The following is a 23,891-nucleotide window of genomic DNA, read 5'->3' on the forward strand; positions in this document are numbered from 1 at the left end:
TGCTGAACCAATAGAGGTCTCATCTTTACTCTCCATAGGCCGAATTTGTTCTTCCCGTTGAATTTCTCAATATCGAATTTGACAGAACTCATTGTTGTGGCTAGGATTTCTTCAAATGAATTCTACCTACTGCCCTTCCAAGAACTACGCTGAAATCACCAAAATGTTGTACTATTGTATAGCAATCAAAAGTTTTCAGCCTAAACCTGCCTTTTAACGCCTTGCTGTCCAAGAAATTCTCACCAAATTTCTTATATTCTCCATGTGAACTTCACTGCCTTCGCCAACCAAACGGAGAGCTTCGATCCCTTCTGGCAGAGTTCACACCTGTTCACCGGAGAAAACTTCCTGTTATGTGTTCGCGCCTCCTTCCCGCAGGCACTCCTCTGCGTCCAGCGGAACAAATCAGGAATTCCTCCTCTGCCTCTCGCACGAGAATAACTGTCTCTCTAGAGCCGCCGCGCCTCGCCAAACTGCTTAGGTCCTCCTGCTTCGCGAACTCCCGAACAGGGAACTCCACAAATCCTTCTCTGCACGATCTCCGCCTCTTCCCTCTGGCCGAACTGCTCGCAAGACTGAACTCCTGCTCCGAAATCCTTTGTTGGCAGCCCTGTCGCAAATTTTCGGCTCTCGCTCGCGGAATGTTCCTCCTCCGTCTCGCCGAACCACACAACTTGCGTTGCGAATCCAGTCGATCAAAGCTTCCACTGCTCACAGAATCTGTCGCGATTCGACTGCCTGCGACGCGATCCGCTTGCTCCTCTGGTTGAATGTCGAACTCCTCTTCTTCGTCGCTGGCTGCGAACACCTTTACACGGACACCTCTAGCCAAGAAGTATGGATCTTCCCACAGACGACACCAATTGTTGTGAGATATGTACTTCCTGACATAGAAATAAGACGCAAAGAACACAAGCAAACACAGATCGTTTACGTGGTTCGATCAAAATGAATCTACATCCACGAGAGGGAATCAATTAAATAGTTCACGAAGGCAAAAGAAATGGAGAATACATAGCTTATACATAGAGACGAGCCCTCATCTTCCTTCTATGGCCTCTCTCTCAAGTGACACTTTGATACAAGGCCTCAAGGTGCTCTCATCCTCTCTAGCTCTCTAGCTATTCTCTCCTCCTTTGTGGTAGCTTAAGATCTATTCCCTTGCTCTCCTACGCTTCACACCCTCTCTATTTATAGAAGCAAAAGAGTGATAGGTGGGAGGTAGGCGAGCGGTCGGTGAGATGTGGTAGGTGAGCGGTATTACATTACAAAAGTGTTCAATAATTGGAGGTCAAAATAACATTAATAAACTAAATGTGAGGTTTACTTGAGTAAAAGGATTCATGCAAACAGGAAACAGTAGATTACCCAATTAACTAGTTTTAAAATTGGCAAACTTCCCTTCAAATATCTGGGTATTTAATTAAGCTAAATTCAAGATCCCATAACAGGCTCAATGGAAGCATAAAGACCTTCCATTCCGTAGTCATTAAGAAGTGCATAGCACAGTATATTACCTTCAAAAGCATACCTTCAAAAGCTTCAATGAGATCCATCCATATATAATTCAGAATGAACTCTGGAGCTGATATGATCACAGGTTCTTCTATATGAATTTATCACAGAATCAAAATTATTCCAACCTTCTTTAAATAAGAATAGAAATTATGGATACAATACTTACAAAACAAAAATAAAAATAGAAATTATGGATCACAGGTTCTTCTATATGAATTTATCATATATATATTTTTTACATGGATGGGAAGTAATATTTACAGTCAAATCTCTAAATTATGGTAGCCGTTAAAAAATCATCACTTAACTTATATATATACAAGATACTCACAAAAAAAAAAACATTTTGCTCACAATAATTCTTTAACTACATTTACAAACAATTATACCTACTGCAAAGCAGCCCCTTGAGAGTTCAACAACCACTTCTCATAAAAGAATGATAAAAAATTCAACATCTCAAAGCTGAAACTAAATGAAGAATATCATTAAACCACAACAACAAACTAATCTAAACTCTATATGACATAACAACATATCTATAAAAAAAATCAAACAAATCATCTTCCAACTCCTAAAACATGAGCACATAAAGTGAAATCAACATAAACATTAACAACAATGGCAAACTAAAAGCTCTACAACTCGCAGGCGAATCAATCTGAATGATGAAATTGCACTTATCAGTACTCTGATTCTGAGTTGTCACCATGCCAAGCCCCTGAAAACCACAGCCCAGTTCATTCTGCCCCTGCGCCTGAAAATACATATTGAACGCATAAGAAGCATTCCCATTGGTATCCAATCCATTGCAGGAGGAGCCATAGCCGAGCGCAGTGCAGTCCGAGAAGGTGCAGGCAAAGTTTATGTTACCCGCAAGCTTGTCCAAGTCACTCACTTCAGGATTCAATACACACCACTTCTGCGGCAAGTACTTCACATTCTTGGCGGCGACCAACTAGGTCGGCGGCTGCTGGCCGGAGAGATCCATTGCAAACTTTGGCTGCCCGTCGTAGTTGAAGATCCCCCAGTGTCTCTCAAAGTTCCCTGGATCTATGCTCTTCGCATCTTCATCAATGAGGCCAAAGAGATAAACATCTATGTCCACATTTGGTCGCAGCGGCGTCCCTTGGTTGTGAGCCAAACGGGCAAGAAGCCCGTTATAGAACCTCTGGGCATAGTTAATATTGGCATTTATGTCTCCATCAGTAGGCCATCCCACCTCTCCCACTTTGATGGGCAGGTCGGGAACTCCGGCGGCCTTCGAGGCTGAGACAAGGGTGTCGAAGTTGGCATCGAAGACATTGGTGTATTGTATGCCATTGTCTACGACGGGCTTGCCCGTGCCTTCGAAGAAGGCGTAATCGAAGGGGAAGTCTTTATTGGCATATAAGCTGAGGAAAGGATAGATATTTACGATGAATGAGGCGTTATTCTGCTTGAAGAAATGGACAATTTGGGTCATGATATCGCTGATATCAGAGCGGAACCGGCCGGCGGAGGGGACTGGGTTGGATGATGGGCAGTTGTAGACGTCGGCGTTGAGGGGGACGGTGGCCTTGATTTTGTCTCCATAGCCAGCTTCATTAAGGGCATTCTGAATATTTTGTAGTGCGGGGAAAGTGGTGTTGATGAATGAACCATTATAGGCGGCGAGGAAAGGCTCGTTGCCGACGGCAACATATCTGTTAGGAGGAAGACATAAATATGGTGTTATGGAGAGTAGCTACAAAGAAGAAAAATGCTTATTTTAAATATAAGGGATATCAAACTGCGTAAACATTCAATAAAAACTCTGAATTTTACTGATAAAACAGATTCAATACACAAATTTGATGGGGGAAAAGGAAAAAGCATGTTTTAATAAGAAGATTCAACAAAAAAATATGACAAAAACTTGGCAAAAAGGCAAAATCACAAAAAGCAAACATACAAAAAGGCTCCAACTTTTTACTCCAGCAGAAGAGGAATCGTAATAAAGAAAAACAGGACAGGAAACAAAAAGACTCACTTGATATTGACTCCTCCATCAAACATATAGCGAGAAACATTCTTATCCACCCAGCGCTGAGCAGCATCGTAGTCGTTCATGATTGCAAGCATATTGTTTGGTATCGCCACCATTACGTCAATATCACTTCCGACAAGCGCTTTCAGGGTGTTCTCATCCGCATCAAAAAGTTTAACTTTTCCAATCCCGTTGTCCTGCAACATCTGAGCAACAATCTTCGGCGGCAATGGACGAATCGCCATGGTCCCCCAATTAACCCCAATAGCTCCTTCCCCAATCGGAAAATACAGCCAGATCAATAAAACCCCTGAGAACAATCCGCAGAACCTCATTGCTTCTGAAAAAAAGGATCAAATTCAAGGGAGAGGAGGAGAAGAACGCAAAGAAAAGGGGGCAGATGCTTAACGACGAGGATGACGCGATTTGAGGGCTAGATTAGATAAAACAAAGGAAGAAAGATGGGTATTTAGATGAAGTCGTGGGAGTGGAAAAAAAGGGCGAAACCTTCGGTAACGGTCAGTGGAGCAAGACCACGACTATTTATTTTTTTTTTCTTAGTTCACGTGCCGACATAATATTCTTAATAAAAATATTTACATGTTTGCCATTTAATTTTTATAAGTTTTTATTAAAAAAATTAATTGTTTCCATTTATATCAACAAAATCACAAAAAAGATATCGCTATGTTAATTTTTTTAACTTAAAATACAGATTTTTGCATGTATAAGAATATAAGATTAATATTTAGATATGATTAAAAAGATATAATTGTAATTAAATATTAACTGTATAAATAATATAACATTTATCTAAATTTCAAGATCTTAAAATTTGTATTTGTCAGAACTGGCTGTTTTATGATTGGATATGAAAAACACATCATTGTCTTTTTGGTTTTATGGGTAAAATACAGTGAATTTAGTGACAGCGATGGAGATGAATTTTACATATTTAAAATCCTCAACAAAATTCTCGCATGACAGTTGATCCTCATATTAGGCGATAACATTTATCGAAAAGCCCAATGTTCCAGCTCTGGCTTCTCGACTCGTGCTAGTTGGGTGACAGCTGATCCTCATACTAGGCGATAACCAACGACCTGTTCAAAGGGTATCTCAACAAAATTCTCGCATGACAGATTCAGCTCGATTCATCACACGAACATAACAAATAATGACAGTCGCCTGAACATCCGACCGACGACCCACACTACTCAACCACCCTACATGTGAAGGTTGTCTGGATTGTACACTCGACCGGACGTCGTTTCACTCTCTCGGTTTTATTATTGTTCATTACGTAAAAAACTCCCATGCTGTCCACTCCCTTTTATGCAAAAGCAATGCATAAACAAAGAAATTCACACAATGACAATTAAGCATATAGGATCTACGTAGTTTAGCGTTAAACTAATTCACCTACGTCTATGGAGATGGAAATTTCACTGGTGTCGGATGGGAGAAAGAAAAAAGACTAGGGGTTGCAACTTCTACACTTCTCACTACATATCTCTCATAAGCCTTAAGTTTCTTTTATAGAACACAACTGAGACATACTAGTAAATAAAGTCAAAAGACCAAATCACCCATAATTAAAATGAAAACAAAAAATACAACAATCCCTATTTAACTAGGGGTAAAGATGTAATTTCACCGTCCCCTGACCTATAAATTAAGAGCTATATTCGTGAATAAATGTAACGCAATTTTTCCGTTTGTTATGGTGCTCTCCCTGCTTTTCTTTTCTTTGCGACGCTCAATTACTTGAGTGTCTCCCAGACAATTTCAACTTCAACAATAATATGAACATTGTAGATAAAGTCAGTCTTTTATTAAAATGAACTTAATTATCTTATATTACTATATTATTTAATATACTTCTAGTATGCTTTTAAATGTACTTAAATTATCTATTGCCCTCATGATGTTGGCGCGATTGACTTTGCCCGAGGGAATGGCGGCAATGTTAAGACGAGTGGAGTTGATTGTGGTGTGTGTGGGATTTATTAAGGTCGAGCCGCAACCATGCGATGCATGTGCGAACCAACGATGTTAGGCGCACTATATAACTATAGACATATCAAATAATCAAATAACATGGAAGGTGTGCTCGAATATGTAGCGCATTTGTTAGAAATGAAGTGAATAATCTCAAGATGTTGGATTTGAGTGCTACACATGCTTAAAAAAAAAAAATGTAAAATTAAATTCAAAATCATGTATAGAATCTAAAAGTGCACATATTCTATCTCTTTGCTCATTATTTGAACCATCTTGATTAATTATCTTTAAAACAATAATAAAATATTAAACCTAAGGAATTTAAATAAAATTTGATATATAATATGATCCAATGCTTCATGTGCTCAACTCTGGACGTTCCTTGCTAAAAAATTACCTCAAGATTCGTGTCAAATGATAAATTTATTGATGACATATCAATCACTTCTATAAATATTGGAATTAAAACGTCATATGTAAATAACTCGGGACTATTTTGACAGTTTGCTCGTAAAATAATTTATCTTTTTTCTTCAAATCAATAACTAAAGCCAAGTGTTATCATGGCCTTTTTTCTAAATTTTATTTTGGTCATGTATTAAAATAAAATTTAATACATGCGAAAACCTCCCCTGCGAAAACCTCCCCTGCAGTGGCCGCAAAGTTCTTCTGCCGCGCTCCCAAACAACAGAAGTGCGAGACGGGGTGCCGCGAAGCTGTCCAGCCGCGCCCCCAAACATACCCTAAGTAAGAAGTAGCCAAAGCTCTAGAAGCCATTAAAAAGAACTGGGAGCAAATAAAAATTAGAACCTTCAAATATTCTCTGGCAATTATCTTGTCGTAATTAGTGGCATCCATTGGTGAAAAGCTTGGATCAGCATCTAACACATTATGAAAAATACTGCTGCAATTTAGAATACGTAGAAAAACAGGACAGTTTTGAATTCAACTAAAAATTAAGAAACTTCATGTTTTTCTTTGATGACCATCAAATCAGGATAGGCTTCATCCCCTAGTGAAGTCCTTAGAACACCAAGCATTAAGCAAATATTTTGAGGATTAATAAAATAAAAGATCTGCAATAAAGCTAGAGTAAATGTAAGATTCGAGTAAAATGGAAACAAAAAACCTTCACTTTTTTCTTCAAAAATAATCTGCTTGTTAGTGGTTATAAAGCTTGATTCAAAACTCTGAATGACACCTGAGGCCAATAAGAAAACATTTTCAATTTCATAAACCAGCACTACTAAAAAAAGTCACAATGTGCATTGTCCTAAAAACAAAACGCCATAAAATAAGAGATTTCAGCTAAGGTATGGGTACCACCGACATAAAATAATCTCATGCTACTTTCCATAGTTGTTTGAAATAAAACATACAGAAGTAATAAAACTTTAATGAAATACTTAAAAGAGGTAATTTTCTCATTTTCATGACACAATAGAATCAAATAGATGCTGAAATTACAAATTACAATAGCATAACAATCAGTGAGAATGACACTCATAGAAGTATTTTTTGACAAGTACCTTGTGCTTCCACCTTATTAAGATTCGTAACATCCTTTGCTGGGACATTTGAATTAGCACCTGAAGTCATCATGAAAATCTTTTTAAAACTATTAAAATTTTGAATTTATTATATAACAAAATTGCTAAGCCAAACTGTATGTTAAGTCAAAATTTCTAGAGCAAAATTTAGAGGACTTTGAAAAATGCAAGAAAATTGATTGTATCCCTTTAAGGACATAAGATGAATCACATCAATAGATGCCAGAAAGGAATTAAAACCAATGGGTCTGAATCGATGATATTTTCAGATTTGGAAAAACAATTTTTGACAACATAAACGTTATAAATAATCACAGAATATCCAAGGTATTTCTGTCAGGATAATATCATAGCTAAATGAGGGGACTATTAACCCCGCTATCATTTATTTCTTTGCTTCTCTTGCATCAAAGCATTCCTTCTGATTTTATGTTATCTATCATGGAAATAAAAACAAAGATACATAACCTATTAGTACTCTGAAATTTGCAAATATACCTTGTGATACTTCCTGTTTGATTCCTATTTGATTGCCCAATTGAAATACTTTGGACAAGTAGAATGAAGGAATACGCAAATAAGGTGTTTCGAATGTGGAATATGTAAATATTTCTGTTTCGCGTGCTATGTATGTAAAAAACCTTCCAAAAAAAATCTAAATCTTAACCAAAACAACTCATGAAGATTTTTCATAATCTAGTTGAGGCAATTTTTTCACAGCTTTCTTATCAAGATTACTATCATAGTTAAATTTAACTTCATTTTTTTTGTTTGTGCTTTACAAAAAGATATAACTCCTACAATCCAACAACAATGGTTAAAAGAACCTGCATCATTCAAAAATAAAAAGAGGCTAATTGTAATGAAATAAGATTGTATAATATAATCCAATGCTTGCGCGTGTAGAAAGATCTGAAGCAACACCAATAAGGCAAAACTTCAGGACATGCGCAGAACTTCGTTATAAGCTGGAGAATATCTTAAACAAATTATACAACATGATTTTACTTATACAGCTGGTGTTGCACAGTTAATTATTATGCCATTTCACTGAATCTCTTCACAAACATGTTACTTAGATTTAGAATTGAAAACAAGACAATCAACATTTTACAGAACCTTTGTAGGTTAGAAAACACAGGAGCATTTTTAAATAGCAAATCTCTTAACGATTTGTACAAGGTGATCCTTCTAAAGAAGGCCATCAGAGGGACATCACGCAAAAATAGGACTAATTTGCATTATGATGTTAGGTAACAAAATATCCCATTAGTGTCTAATGATAAAGATTTAGAAATTAACCATATTTTATTTTATCAACAAATATTTTTTCTATTGAATTTGTTTTCACTTGGCACTCGCAGGAGTGAAACCAGACTCTTTTTTCAGAGGGGGCAAACTGTCTTTTGAGACCCAACGTGGGACGGGTTATGATCACAAAGGGCAAAATGATATTTTAGAAGGGGCAAAAGGTCAAATTATATTACTGAATTTGAAGGGCAAAAGGCTAAATTGTTTCACTAGAAGAATTTAAATCATCTAACACGACCTTAAAGTAGAATTTACAATTTCCTCCTCAAATGTGGATCATCCATGTTTGTCAGAAATACTGCCAAAGCCTTAAAGGGTAAGTGATAAGAGAAAACACATCAAACTATAATTTTATTTCTTACAAAAACTTAATGCGTGATTCTCACCAAATAGACAAAGTTCTCCAACTCAATGTTGCCATCACAAATTCATTCCAACATGATGAACAATTTATCTGTCCGATACTATAACAGAACCATTTTTCTTATTAATGCAACATAACAATTAAAAGGCAAAGAGAGAACATCATAAAAACCCAATGAAGAGATCATACTTGGATTTTATGTCACACCACATCAATGCAAAGAAATACAGCTTCAGCTGCAACAGATGCTGCCATTCCACCAAGGCCATTTGAGCCTGCAATGGTTCAGAAATCTTAAATGGCTCCAACATTTTTATAGCAACCCACCTGTGTGATCTCCAAAGATGAAATGAAGATGCTCCTGACAGGAACAACACCAACAATAACAGTACCACTATATTTGAAAACAACAAATGCATTCTTCTGAACATGAAATATACTATTGGAGATCAGTTTAGGATTTACTAATAGTATATAAACATAATTAACTCTTCTTATACCTTATTTACATACAACTCGTTTGAATTTACACACATTCCTTATTTTGAAATAAAAATATGAAAAACAATAAAACTAATTAAGATTTTCAGAACTATTTGAGGCAATTTGTCCACAGCTTTGTTTTCTAGATTGCTAATATAGTTAAATTTGACTATAATTTTTTTGCATATGCATTTACAAATACAAAATTTTTTTACATGGATGGGAAGTAATATTTACAGTCAAATCTCTAATTTATGGTAGCCGTTAAAAAATCATAATTTAATTTAAATATATACATTACACTCACAAAAATAAAATTTTAGAAAAATACATTTTGCTCACAATAATTCTTTAACTACATTCACAAACAATTATACCTACTCGAAAGCAGCCTCTTGAAAGTTCAACAACCACTTCTCATAAAAGAATTATAAAAAATTCAACTTCTCAAAGCTGAAACTAAATGAAGAATATCATTAAACTACAACAACAAACTAATCTAAACTCTATATAACATAACAACATATCTATAAAAAAAATCAAACAAATCATCTTCAAACTCCTAAAACATGAGCACATCAAGTGAAATCAACATAAACATTAGTAACAATGGAAAACTAAAAGCTCTACAACTTGCGGGCGAAACGATCTGAATGATGAAATTGCACTTGTCAGTACTCCGATGCTGAGTTGCCACCATACCAAGTCCCTGAAAACCATAGCGCCCAGTTCATTCTGGCCTTGCGCCTGAAAATACATATTGAACGCATAAAAAGCATTCCCATTGGTAACCAATCTATTGCAGGAGGAGCCATAGCCGAGCGCAGTGCAGTCCGAGAAGGTGCAGGCAAAGTTTCTGTTACCCGCAAGCTTGTCCAAGTCACATACTTCAGGATTCAATACACACGACTTCTGCAGCAAGTACTTTACATTCTTAGCGGCGACGAGCAACTTGTTCGGCGGCTGCTGGCCGGAGAGATCCATGGCAAACTTTGGCTGCCCATCGTAGTGGAAGATCCCCCAGTGCCTCTCAAAGTTCCCTGGATCTATACTCTTTGCATCTTCATCAATGAGGCCGAAGAGATAAACATCTATGTCCACATTTGGTCGCAGCGGCGACCCTTGCTTGTGAGCTAAACGGGGAAGAAGCCCGTTATAGAACCTCTGGGCATAGTTAATATTGGCGTTTATGTTTCCATCAGTAGGCCATCCCACCTCTTCCACTATGATGGGCAGGTCGGGAACTCTGGCAACTCCAGCGGCCTTCAAGGCTGAGACAAGGGTGTCGAAGTTGGCATCGAAGACATTGGTGTATTGTATGCCATTGTCTAACGGGCTTGCCCGTGCCTTCGAAGAAGGCGTAATCAAAGGGGAAGTCTTTATTGGCATATAAGCTCAGGAAAGGATAGATATTTACGGTGAACGATGCGTTGTTCCGCTTGAAGAAATGGCTTGAAGAAATGGAGGATTTGGGTCATGATATCGCTGATATCGGAGCCGGCGGAGGGGACTACAGCTTCAGCAGAGAAAACTCCTAATTTTTTTGGCCAACTTTTAAAGGGAAATCTTCACATATCACTAATCTTCATGATTGTTCGTAAATACTAGTATGTTCTGTAGAGCCTGAAATTTGGCTCTCTGAGTTAGATTTAAGATTCTATGGGATTCAAAGTTGTCATTTTGGCTGTTTGGCATGATGCAGATCAAATCCTGTTACCACAAAGCTCCCAAGGCCTCTGTTGGAGACAAAAAGACATGAAGAAGTGCAACAACGATTAGAGATAGCTAGGAAAGCAAATCAGATATCGCAGAGTACGAAGACCTTTAAAAATCCCATCTTCCCACTCCACTTAAAGCAAAACAGATGGCAAATGGTATTTAAGAATCTGCAGGACTTAAGAACCTGCAAGAAGATGAATTACATCAAGTTTAATGCTGAATTTGTATCAAACTGTCCAGCAAATTGATCTACACTAGACCAAAACTTGCTCTAGATTGATGATAAAAGTGTGATGAAGAAGAGGAGTGACATCCTAATTACTCATATATAGACAAGGTAGCTATTTTTTCATAACTTACAATTAAAACAGCAAAGATTCATGCTTATCAAAGAGCTTAATCGAGGAGAAAATTAACTAGGTAAGAATCTCTTCACAAGTTAAAGAATTTTACTAATTAGAAAGCAGGAGTAGTAAGAAGGAGAGGAGTGACATCCTTATATTCATAACATCTGATCCTGCACATATTTACCCAACTAATACCTGAATTTCAAGCCCAAATCTTTCATAGGACATAAAATAGTGTGGAAACTTACAAGAATAAGCAATTCCCTGCATTTACATACATAACCCCTAAACTTTCAATTTTCACATTTCCTAGGCAGATGTAGACCTAGGAAGACTTGGGCTTATTGTATAAAAAATGATTTTAATTTACTAGAACTAAATGAAAATATGACACTAAATAGGGCACAATGGACAAAAAGGATTCATTTAGCCGACCCCACGTAGTGGGATTAAGGCTTTGTTGCTGTTGTACCATCCCATTTTTTCTACGAAAAGTTATACTTCCTTTTCGCGCATCCAATTTGCCCAAATGCTGAAATGATAACACAAAATGAGGATGAATCGCATGAGTTTATATGAAAGAACACCTCAAAAACTTGCAACCAAAACATGCCTTATGACCGAGCATTCTGATGAAGCACAAGAGCAGGAATCTAAAAATATGAAGCACAAGCATTCAGATGTTATACTTTGTTAAGCTCAAGGTAAAAAGATTACTCCACATTACTTCCTTCAATGAAGCACAAGAGCAGGAATCTAAAAATAAAATAAAGGAAGATATGAAAACATGTCACTGAATTCTATAGAGTTAAAAACCATTTATAAATTTGGCTATAGTTGTGATGTCTCAATCAGTCCGGTGTGGAACAAATGCATGTGCTGCTAACTAAGAAAAATATAACGAAAAAATGCAATGCAATAATAAATTCTCTACATCCTAAAATGAAATAAGAGAGAGACACACCTTAGCCTCAGAGCACAAAGCCTGTACAACACTTGTTGCCTTCTTAAATTCTTTGAACTAGACAATCATGACCTCCACTTAGGAGAACGTTAAATTATAGGAAGATCTACATACATACCACTTAATTCTTATGTATCCACATATCTAACACAACAAAAAGGACAGGATTGAAAAATGACTGTTGTAATCCACCACATAACAAAAAGTAGTAGCTTTCTGATTTATCCCTAACATAAAGCTTCAAAAATAACAAAATGCTAAGCAGGTTGCTAGAGGAGCACCAATCAATCCTTGATACATCACCGCCATTATTAGAGGAGAAAATGACTGAAGCATGCAAAAATGACTCAAGGGATACAAAAGAAGCCTCCATGCTTGATTTGTAAAATCCCCAACACCACTAAGTATGGAGTTTCAGCACACAAATAAAAAAGAGCTCAAAAAAGCTACTCAGACAACTGCACTTTTCCCATACCACTGAAACATCTGAAGCAATTTTATAAAAAATATTATACCAAATGACCGAACCAAATAATTCAATCATTTTCATTATATGTTTTCAAGCTTCCTTCGACAAGGTTTCAAGTATGCAATTTTAAAATTTTTCATAATAAACTAAATGTGAGTTTTACTTGAGTAAAAGGATTCATGCAAACAGGGAACAGTAGATTACCCAATTAACTAGTTTTAAAATTGGCAAACTTCCCTTCAAATATCTGGGTATTTAATTAAGCTAAATTCAAGATCCCATAATAGGCGCCATGGAAGCATAAAGACCTTCCATTCCGTAGTCATTAAGAAGTGCATAGCACAGTATATTACCTTCAAAAGCATCAATGAGATCCATCCATATTAATTCAGAATGAACTCTGGAGCTGATAAGATCACAGGTTTTTCTATATGAATATATCAGAGAATCAAAATTATTCCAACCTTCTTTAAATAAAAATAGAAATTATGGATACATTACTTACAAAAAAAAAAAAATAGAAATTATGGATCACAGATTTTTCTATATGAATTTATCATAAAAATTTTTTTACATGGATGGGAAGTAATATTTACGGTCAAATCTCTAAATTATGGTAGCCGTTAAAAAATCATCATTTAACTTATATATATACATGATACTCACAAAAAAAAAAAAACATTTTGCTCACAATAATTCTTTAACTACATTTACAAACAATTATACCTACTCGAAAGCAGCCTCTTGAAAGTTCAACAACCACTTCTCATAAAAGAATTATAAAAAATTCAACTTCTCAAAGCTGAAACTGAATGAAGAATATCATTAAACTACAACAACAAACTAATCTAAACTCTATATAACATAACAACATATCTATAAAAAAAATCAAACAAATCATCTTCCAACTCCTAAAACATGAGCACATAAAGTGAAATCAACATAAAAATTAACAACAATGGCAAACTAAAAGCTCTACAACTAGCGGGCGAATCAATCTGAATGATGAAATTGCACTTATCAGTACTCTGATTCTGAGTTGTCACCATGCCAAGCCCCTGAAAACCACAGCCCAGTTCATTCTGCCCCTGCGCCTGAAAATACATATTGAACGCATAAGAAGCATTCCCATTGGTATCCAATCCATTGCAGGAGGAGCCATATCCGAGCGCAGTGCAGTCCGAGAAGGTGCAGGCAAAGTTTATGTTACCCGCAAGCTTGTCCAAGTCACTCACTTCAGGATTCAATACACACCACTTCTGCTGCAAGTACTTCACATTCTTGGCGGCGACGAGCAACTTGGTCGGCGGCTGCTGGCCGGAGAGATCCATGGCAAACTTTGGCTGCCCATCGTAGTGGAAGATCCCCCAGTGCCTCTCAAAGTTCCCTGGATCTATACTCTTTGCATCTTCATCAATGAGGCCGAAGAGATAAACATCTATGTCCACATTTGGTCGCAGCGGCGACCCTTGCTTGTGAGCTAAACGGGGAAGAAGCCCGTTATAGAACCTCTGGGCATAGTTATTATTGGCGTTTATGTCTCCATCAGTAGGCCATCCCACCTCTCCCACTATGATGGGCAGGTCAGGAACTCCGGCGGCCTTCAAGGCTGAGACAAGGGTGTCGAAGTTGGCATCGAAGACATTGGTGTATTGTATGCCATTGTCGACGATGGGCTTGCCCGTGCCTTCGAAGAAGGCGTAATCAAAGGGGAAGTCTTTATTGGCATATAAGCTCAGGAAAGGATAGATATTTACGGTGAACGATGCGTTGTTCTGCTTGAAGAAATGGACGATTTGGGTCATGATATCACTGATATCGGAGCGGAACCGGCCGGTGGAGGGGACCGGGTTGGATGATGGGGAGTTGTAGACGTCGGCGTTGAGGGGGACCGTGGCCTTGATTTTGTCTCCATAGCCAGCTTCATTAAGAGCATTCTGAATATTTTGTAGTGCTGGGAAAGTGGTGTTGATGAACGAACCGTTATAAGCGGCGAGGAAAGGCTCGTTGCCGACCGCAACATATCTGCAAAGAGGAAGAGAGAAACATGGTGTAATAGCGAGTAGCTACAAAGAAGAAAAATGCTTGTTTTAGATATCAGGGATATCAGGCTGCGTAAAAATTCAATAAAAACTCTAATTTTTTGCTGATAAAACAGATTCAAATACACAAATTTGATGGGGGAAGGAAAAAAACAAGTTTTAATAAGAAGATTCAACAAAGGAATATTATAAAAACTCGGCAAAAAGGCAAAATCGCAAAAAGCAAACATACAAAAAGGCTCCAACTTTTAATTCCAGCAGAAGAGGAATCGTAATTAAAAAAAAAAAAAAACAGGAAACGATGGGACTCACTTGATATTGACTCCTCCATCAAACATATAGCGAGAAACATTCTTATCCACCCAGCGCTGAGCAGCATCGTAGTCGTTCATGATTGCAAGCATATTGTTTGGAATCGCCACCATTACCTCAATATCACTTCCGACAAGCGCTTTCAGGGTGTTCTCATCCGCATCAAAAAGTTTAACTTTTCCAATCCCGTTGTCCTGCAACATCTGAGCGACAATCTTCGGCGGCAATGGACGAATCGCCATGGTCCCCCAATTAACCCCGACAGCTCCTTCCCCAATCGGAAAATACAACCACGTCAGTAAAATCCATCCGCAGAGCCTCATGGCTTCTGAACCGCAGAGCCTCATGGCTTCGGAAAAAGGAGGGGAGGAGAATAAAAGCGGAAGATGCTACGAGGATGACGCTATGAGCAGAGAAAGGAAAGACGAGCATTTTGACGCAAGTCGTAGTCGTGGGAAGGAAACGAGGGCGAAATCTTCGGGGTAATGGCACGGCTTAAGGAACCACTTATGTTAAATATTTTTATTTTATTATTAGTTCACTGTGTTAAAAATTGATGTGACATAAAATTCTAAAAACAAATATTTATATGCATGTCATTTAATTTTATATATTTACAAAAAAATTTTATTGTTTTCATTTATATTATTTAAAATTTCTTAAATTTAAATACAGATTTTTTGTATTAATAAGAATATAAGATTTTACATATTTTAAATTCATGTAAATGTCTATTTATGATTGTTTTTTGAGGTCTAATTTTGCTTTTGATTGAGAAAATATAATTTATTACTAGCCCAATGTCATTCAATTATGGGTTCGTTAGTATGCTTAAATGCTAAATGAATAATGTGCGATTAAAATAATTAATATATGCTTTATAAATGATTAATTTGATTATTTTAACCAAAATTATTATAATTATATTAAAAATTTATAAGTAGACTTCATTCTCTATGAAAGGTGTTCTTGAGTTAAATTTGAAGAGATCTTAGAGATTCAGAAATTTTAGTTTTTGTTTAACATTCATTGAATCAAATTATTGTCGTTTGATTATCATTGCCTGAACTCAATCTTTGTCACTTGAATGTTGGAGTCGAATTGTCGATAACCAACTACTTTAGTCTTATCGTTGCTGGTCGACTGATATCTTCTAATTACCCTCGTCCAATCATCATTATCATATTGTCATCATTTTTTTACTATTCTTATAATTTATAATTGTATATGAAAATGTGCGAAACATGAATTTAAGAAAAAAAAAATCCAACAACAGCAAGGAAGAGGACGTAGCAGGTGAGGGCCCACCAGGAGAAAACCAAATGGTCCACCTCTGATTGCCCGAGTCGTGCTAGTTGGGTGACAATTCGTATCAGACGATAAGCAACGACTTATTCAAAGGGTATCTCGACAAAATTTTCGCATGATTCATTCAGGTAGATCACAAAGATTGAACGAACAATGACAGCCGCCCAGACATCTGACCGGAGACTCGCACTACTCCACTGCCCTACAAGCCAAGATTGTCTGAATTGTACACTCGGGTGGACTTCTTTTCAGTTTCTCAATCTTGTTAATGTTTCTTACTTAAAATACCCTCTACTGTCCCTGTTATGCGAAAACAATAAATACACGAAAAAATTCACACAACAACAATCTAACATAAAAGATCTACGAGGTTCAGTGTTAAATTAGTTCACCTACGTCCATGGGAAGGAGACTTCACTAGTGTCAGATGGAAAAAAAAAATGCGGTGGTTACAACTTCTACACTTCTCACCATACATCTCTGATAGGTCCTAAGTTTCATTTATAGGGGATGACTATGGCATACAAGTAAATAAAATAAAAAGTCCAAATTACCCCTAATTAAAACAAAACAAAAAATACAACAATCCTTATTTAACAAAGGGCAAAGATGTTATTTCATGTTCCCTGATCTATAAATAAAGGGATCATTTCGTGAATAAATGTTACACAATTTTACTGTTCATTACCGTGCACTCTCTACTTTTCTTTTCCTTACGACGCTCAATTAGTTAGATGTGCGTCCGGACAACTTCAAATTCAGCAATAATATAAACATTCTCTTAAATATTATAATGCCCTCTTATCCAACTTAAGTGTGAATAAAACCTTTAATTTTACTTGCATGCTATATCATTTGAAATAGAATAAAGCTCTATAGATGTTAGTTTTCAGTCTCTAACATTTTATGTGACAATTTTGAGGCCTCTTATATAATCTTGTGCTAATTTTTTAGTATCCATTAAGATGTAAAATCTCATTATTTTTAATAGTGTGAATATTCTACTAGGCAACCAAAGTAAAATGAATTTATATTACTCTATTATTTAATATACTTATAATATGTTTTTAAATGTAGTTAAATTATCTAATGCCCTCCGAGGTGAAGTTGTCTGTGGGGAAGAAACGCTTTTTCTGTCCGGACTCCTGACGTAGTTCTACGTGCGACGTAGGTTATTCTTAAGTTATTTTCAGGTTATTTCTGGGTTATTTTCAATAATACCGAAATAACCCAGAAATAACTCGCGGTTTTTATTCTTGGGGTATTTCTGGGTTATTTCGGTATTAGTAAAAATAACTCAGAAATAACATGAAAATAACTTAGAAATAACTTGATCCGCACGTAGAGCTACGTCAGGAGTCCGCATAGAAAATTTTTTTGTGGGGCGGCAACCTTACGACGAGTAGAATTGGTTGTTATGTGTGTGGGACTAAAAATGCAATGCAATAATAGATTCTCTCCATCCTGAAATGAAATAAGAGAGGGACACATCTTAGCCTCAAAGCACAAAGCCTGTATATCTCTTGTTGCCTTCTAAAATTCTTTGAACTAAATAATCATGACCTCCACTTAGGAGATCGTTAAATTTTAAGAAGATTTACATACATAAAACTTAATTCTTATGTATCCACATATCTAGCACATAACAAAAAGGACAAGATTGAAAAATGACCGTTGAAATTCACCACATAACCAAAAAGAAGGAGCTTTCTGATCGATCCCTAACATAAAGCTTCAAAAATAACAAAATGCTTAGCAGGTTGCTAGAGGAGCTCCGATCAATCCTTGATACATCACCTCCATTATTAGAGGAGAAAATGACTGAAGCATGCAAAAATGACTCAAGGGATACAAAAGAAGCCTCCATGCTTGATTTGTAAAATCCCCAACACCACTAAGTATGGAGTTTCAGCACACAAATAAAAAAGAGCTCAAAAAAGCTACTCAGATAACTGCACTTTTCCCATACCACTGAAACATCTGAAGCAATTTTATAAAAGATATTATACCAAATGACCGAACCAAAATAATTCAATCATTTTCATTATATGTTTTCAAGCTTCCATTGACAAGGTACCAGGTATGCAATTTAATAAACTAAATGTGAGTTTTACCTGAGTAAAAGGATTCATGCAAACAGGAAACAGAAGATTACCCAATTGACTAGTTTTAAAATTGGCAAACTTCCCTTAAAATATCTGGGTATCTACTTGAGCTAAATTCAAGATCCCATAACAGGCTCCATGGAAGCATAAAGACCTTCCATTCCGTAGTCATTAAGAAGTTCATAACACAGTATATTACCTTCAAAAGCTTCAATGAGATCCATCCATATATAATTCAGAATGAACTCTGGAGCTGATATGATCACAGGTTCTTCTATATGAATTTATCACAGAATCAAAATTATTCCAACCTTCTTTAAATAAGAATAGAAATTATGGATACAATACTTACAAAACAAAAATAAAAATAGAAATTATGGATCACAGGTTCTTCTATATGAATTTATCATATATATATTTTTTACATGGATGGGAAGTAATATTTACAGTCAAATCTCTAAATTATGGTAGCCGTTAAAAAATCATCACTTAACTTATATATATACAAGATACTCACAAAAAAAAAAACATTTTGCTCACAATAATTCTTTAACTACATTTACAAACAATTATACCTACTGCAAAGCAGCCCCTTGAGAGTTCAACAACCACTTCTCATAAAAGAATGATAAAAAATTCAACATCTCAAAGCTGAAACTAAATGAAGAATATCATTAAACCACAACAACAAACTAATCTAAACTCTATATGACATAACAACATATCTATAAAAAAAATCAAACAAATCATCTTCCAACTCCTAAAACATGAGCACATAAAGTGAAATCAACATAAACATTAACAACAATGGCAAACTAAAAGCTCTACAACTCGCAGGCGAATCAATCTGAATGATGAAATTGCACTTATCAGTATGCAAGCTTGTCCAAGTTACTCACTTCAGGATTCAATACACACCACTTCTGCGGCAAGTACTTCACATTCTTGGCGGCGATAAGCAACTTGGTCGGCGGCTGCTGACCGGAGAGATCCATGGCAAACTTTGGCTGCCCATCGTAGTGGAAGATCCCCCAGTGCCTCTCAAAGTTCCCTGGATCTATGCTCTTTGCATCTTCATCAATGAGGCCGAAGAGATAAACATCTATGTCCACATTTGGTCGCAGCGGCGTCCCTTGCTTGCGAGCTAAACGGGGAAGAAGCCCGTTATAGAACCTCTGGGCATAGTTATTATTGGCGTTTATGTCTCCATCAGTAGGCCATCCCACCTCTCCCACTATGATGGGTAGGTCGGGAACTCCAGCGGCCTTCAAGGCTGAGACAAGGGTGTCGAAGTTGGCATCGAAGACATTGGTGTATTGTATGCCATTGTCGACGATGGGCTTGCCCGTGCCTTCGAAGAAGGCGTAATCAAAGGGGAAGTCTTTATTGGCATATAAGCTCAGGAAAGGATAGATATTTACGGTGAACGATGCGTTGTTCTGCTTGAAGAAATGGACGATTTGGGTCATGATATCACTGATATCGGAGCGGAACCGGCCGGTGGAGGGGACCGGGTTGGATGATGGGGAGTTGTAGACGTCGGCGTTGAGGGGGACGGTGGCCTTGATTTTGTCTCCATAGCCAGCTTCATTAAGGGCATTCTGAATATTTTGTAGTGCGGGGAAAGTGGTGTTGATGAATGAACCATTATAGGCGGCGAGGAAAGGCTCGTTGCCGACGGCAACATATCTGTAAGGACGAAGACATAAATATGCTGTTATGGCGAGTAGCTACAAAGAAGAAAAATGCTTATTTTAAATATCAGGGATATCAGACTGCGTAAACATTCAATAAAAACTCTGAATTTTGCTGATTAAACAGATTCAAAGACACAAATTTGATGGGGGGGGGGAAAGGAAAAAACATGTTTTAATAAGAAGATTCAACAAAGGAATATGACAAAAACTGGGCAAAAAGGCAAAATCACAAAAAGCAAACATACAAAAAGGACCCAACTTTTTACTCCAGCAGACGAGGAATCGTAACAAAGAAAAACAGGACAGGAAACAAAAAGACTCACTTGATATTGACTCCTCCATCAAACATATAGCGAGAAACATTCTTCTCTACCCAGTGCTGAGCAGCATCGTAGTCGTTCATGATTGCAAGCATATTGTTTGGTATCGCCACCATTACGTCAATATCACTTCCGACAAGCGCTTTCAGGGTGTTCTCATCCGCATCAAAAAGTTTAACTTTTCCAATCCCGTTGTCCTGCAACATCTGAGCAACAATCTTCGGCGGCAATGGACGAATCGCCATGGTCCCCCAATTAACCCCAATAGCTCCTTCCCCAATCGGAAAATACAGCCAGATCAATAAAACCCCTGAGAACAATCCGCAGAGCCTCATTGCTTCTGAAAAAGGGATCAAATTCAAGGGAGAGGAGGAAAAGAACACAAGGAAAAGGGGCAGATGCTTAACGACGAGGATGACGCAATTTGAGGACTAGATTAGATAAAAGAAAGGAAGAAAGATGGGTATTTGGACGCAAGTCGTGGGGGTAAAAAAAGGGCGAAACCTTCGGTAACGGTCAGTGAAAGAAGACCACGACTATTTTTTTTTTTTTTTAATTCTTATTTCACGTGCCGACATAATATTCTTAAAAAAATATTTACATGTGTGCCATTTAATTTTTATATGTTTATATTAAAAAAAAATTATTCTTTCCATTTATATCAACAAAATCACAAAAAAAGATATCGCTCTGTTAATTTTTTTAACTTAAAATACAGATTTTTGTATGTATAAGAATATAAGATTAATATTTATATATGAGAAAAAAGATATAATTGTAATTAAATATTAACTGTATAAATAATATAACATTTATCGAAATTTCAAGATCTTAAAATTTGTACTTTTCAAAACTTAAAAATTAGGTGTATTTTAAATTCATGTAAATGTCTATTTATGATTGTTTTTGTGGTCCAATTTTGCTTTTGATTGAGAAAATATATTAATAGCCAAATGTCACTCAAATATGGGGCCCTTAGCATACTTAAATGCTAAAGGAATAATGTGCGAGTAAAATAATTAATATGTGCTTTATAATTGATTAATTTGGTAATTTTAACTAAAATTATTATAATTATATTAAAATATTTTAAGTAGACTTCATTCTCTATGAAAGGAGTCCTTGAGTTGGATTTGAAGAGATCTTATAGATTCAAAAATTCTAGTTTTTGGTCGACGATCATCGAAGAAGATCATTTTCAATAATTATTGTTGACAAACTATTGTCGTCTGATTATAATTGCTTGAATTGGAACCTAATTGTCGCTAACCTAATATTTTTGTTTTATGGTTGTTGCTTGATTTATAATGTCTAATTATTCTCGTCCAACCATCATTATCATGCATACTACTGTCATTCTTTACTATTCTTGTAATTTATAATTGTATCAAAAAAATCCAACAACCGCAAGGAAGAGGATGTAGCGGGTGAGGGCCAACCAGGAAAAACCTAATGTTCCACCTCTGGCTGCTCGACTCGTGCTAGTTGGGTGACAACTGATTCTCATACTAGGCAATATCCAACGACCTGTTCAAAGGGTGTCTCGATAAAATTCTCGCATGACAGATTCAGCTAGATTCATCACACGAACAGAACAAACAATGACAGTTGCCTGAACATCCGACCGACAACTCCCTTTTATGCAAAAGCAATGCATAAACAAAGAAATTCACACAATGACAATTAAGCATATAGGATCTACGTAGTTTAGCGTTAAACTAATTCACCTACGTCTATGGAGATGGAAATTTCACTGGTGTCGGATGGGAGAAAGAAAAAGACTAGGGGTTACAACTTCTACACTTCTCACCATATATCTCTCATAAGCCTTAAGTTTATTTTATAGAATACAACTGAGACATACCAATAAATAAAGTCAAAAGACCAAATTACTCCTAATTAAAATAAAATAAAAAATACAACAATCCCTATTTAACTAGGGGTAAAGATGTAATTTCACTGCCCCCTGATCTATAGATTGAGAGCTAATTTCGTGAATAAATGTTACACAATTTTTATGTTCGTTATTGTGCTCTCCCTACTTTTCTTTTCTTTGCGACGCTCGATTACTTGAGTGTCTCCCGGACAATTTCAACTTCAACAATAATATAAACATTGTGAATAAAGTCAATATTTTAAATTTAATAATGCCCTCTTATCCAATTTAAGTATGAACAAAACTTATAATTTTACTTGCATGCTACATCATTTGAAATAGAATAAAGCTCTACAAAAGTTTTTTAAGTTTCTGACATCTTACGTGTTCAACTCTGGACGTTCCTTGCTAAAAAACTACCTCAGGATTCGTGTCAAATGATAAATTTATTGATGCCATATCAATTACTTCTATAAATATTGGGATTAAAACGTCATATGTAAATAACTCGGGACTGTTTTGACAGTTTACTCGTAAAATAACAGTTTACTCGTAAAATAATTAATCTTTTTCTTCAAATCAATAATTAAAGCCAAGTGTCATGATGGCCTTTTTTTCTAATTTTTTTTTGGTCATGTATTAAAATGCAATTTTCACGTGCCTTTCCAATCATAAATAAAAATTTATTTGACTTCTTTTGACTTGTTGTTACTGTAATAATATGTTGAATATGATCAGTATGTTTAATGGGAGGATAATCACCACTTAACCTATAAGAATCCTTGAGATCTCAGAGAAAGACAATGCTAGAACTTTAGCATAATTACATGCATACCTCTCATAATTTTGTTATTTACAATTCTAACATCCAAGCCATTTTTTGAACTATTATAATGGTTGATTTGTACGTGTCACAATCAAATCAGGGGGAATTTGATAAAAATGCAAAATATGGGAAATTTTATGCTATAAGAGTATGCTAATTTTGTAAAAAAATATAGTTCTAATCGACTGATGATGTGGAGCGCACCACATCATGCCTTTAACAGCGTGATGCGATTCACGCCAACATCCGCACGATCGTTGTCTAGACATAACATTTTCCCATAGTCAAGACATACTTTAAATGAATTGATAATTCCAAGGAAAATTTACAAAAATACCATACAATTTTTATTTGTTATTGTCTCGAGCATACACATCATTTGGACCCCATGGAACTAATTCATTGTGATTGGCTTTAATTGCCCAAATCAAACTTCATTTCGAATGCTTCAAATCATTTAAGGCATGATTGGATGATTGTGTGGCGGTTGGCCATGGGCAGATAACAAATGCATATTTATAAATAATAAGGGGCATTTACATACATACCACCCAATTCTTATGTATTTTCATATCTAAAAACTATACTTTATTTTTTCTTACATTTTTACCTCCGAAATATGTTCATATCACATAAAAATAATATTATTCTAACTTTTAATAAGTGAA

General features: G+C 36.2%; 2 protein-coding genes and 1 pseudogene across 2 annotated transcripts; all 3 read right to left on the reverse strand.

Annotated features, from left to right (window-relative positions):
- Window positions 1-2,083: 2,083 nt before the first annotated feature.
- On the reverse strand, window positions 2,084-3,833 carry LOC110024320 (glucan endo-1,3-beta-glucosidase 8-like). Its single transcript, XM_020724215.1, is given in 2 exon segments — window positions 2,084-3,203; window positions 3,530-3,833. Coding segments are annotated over 2 exon segments (1,353 nt in total). The 5' UTR covers window positions 3,772-3,833; the 3' UTR covers window positions 2,084-2,092.
- Window positions 3,834-6,140: 2,307 nt separating this feature from the next.
- On the reverse strand, window positions 6,141-13,115 carry LOC110024291 (annotated as a pseudogene).
- A 475-nt stretch (window positions 13,116-13,590) lies between these two features.
- On the reverse strand, window positions 13,591-20,866 carry LOC110024292 (glucan endo-1,3-beta-glucosidase 8-like). Its single transcript, XM_020724170.1, has 4 exons — window positions 20,525-20,866; window positions 19,383-20,193; window positions 15,092-15,480; window positions 13,591-14,762 (listed from the first exon to the last, which is right to left on the reverse strand). Exons 1-4 carry the CDS (start codon window positions 20,854-20,856, stop codon window positions 13,649-13,651), a joined length of 2,646 nt encoding a protein of 881 aa, XP_020579829.1. The 5' UTR covers window positions 20,857-20,866; the 3' UTR covers window positions 13,591-13,648.
- Between the last annotated feature and the right edge of the window lie 3,025 nt (window positions 20,867-23,891).

The sequence above is a fragment of the Phalaenopsis equestris genome, unplaced genomic scaffold (genome assembly GCF_001263595.1).
Source record: "Phalaenopsis equestris unplaced genomic scaffold, ASM126359v1 Scaffold000251, whole genome shotgun sequence".
Lineage (NCBI taxonomy): Eukaryota > Viridiplantae > Streptophyta > Magnoliopsida > Asparagales > Orchidaceae > Phalaenopsis > Phalaenopsis equestris.

Excerpts from the sequence above, each read along its gene's own strand:
- LOC110024292 (XM_020724170.1), bottom strand. The coding sequence starts at position 20,856 with ATGAGGCTCTGCGGATTGTTCTCAGGGGTTTTATTGATCTGGCTGTAT. Across the intron at positions 15,481-19,382 it reads TGAGTAACTTGGACAAGCTT|CATCTTCCGCTTTTATTCTC; the intron begins GCATACTGATAA and ends TCATCCTCGTAG. Across the intron at positions 14,763-15,091 it reads GATGGAGGAGTCAATATCAA|ATATGTTGCGGTCGGCAACG; the intron begins GTGAGTCCCATC and ends TCCTCTTTGCAG.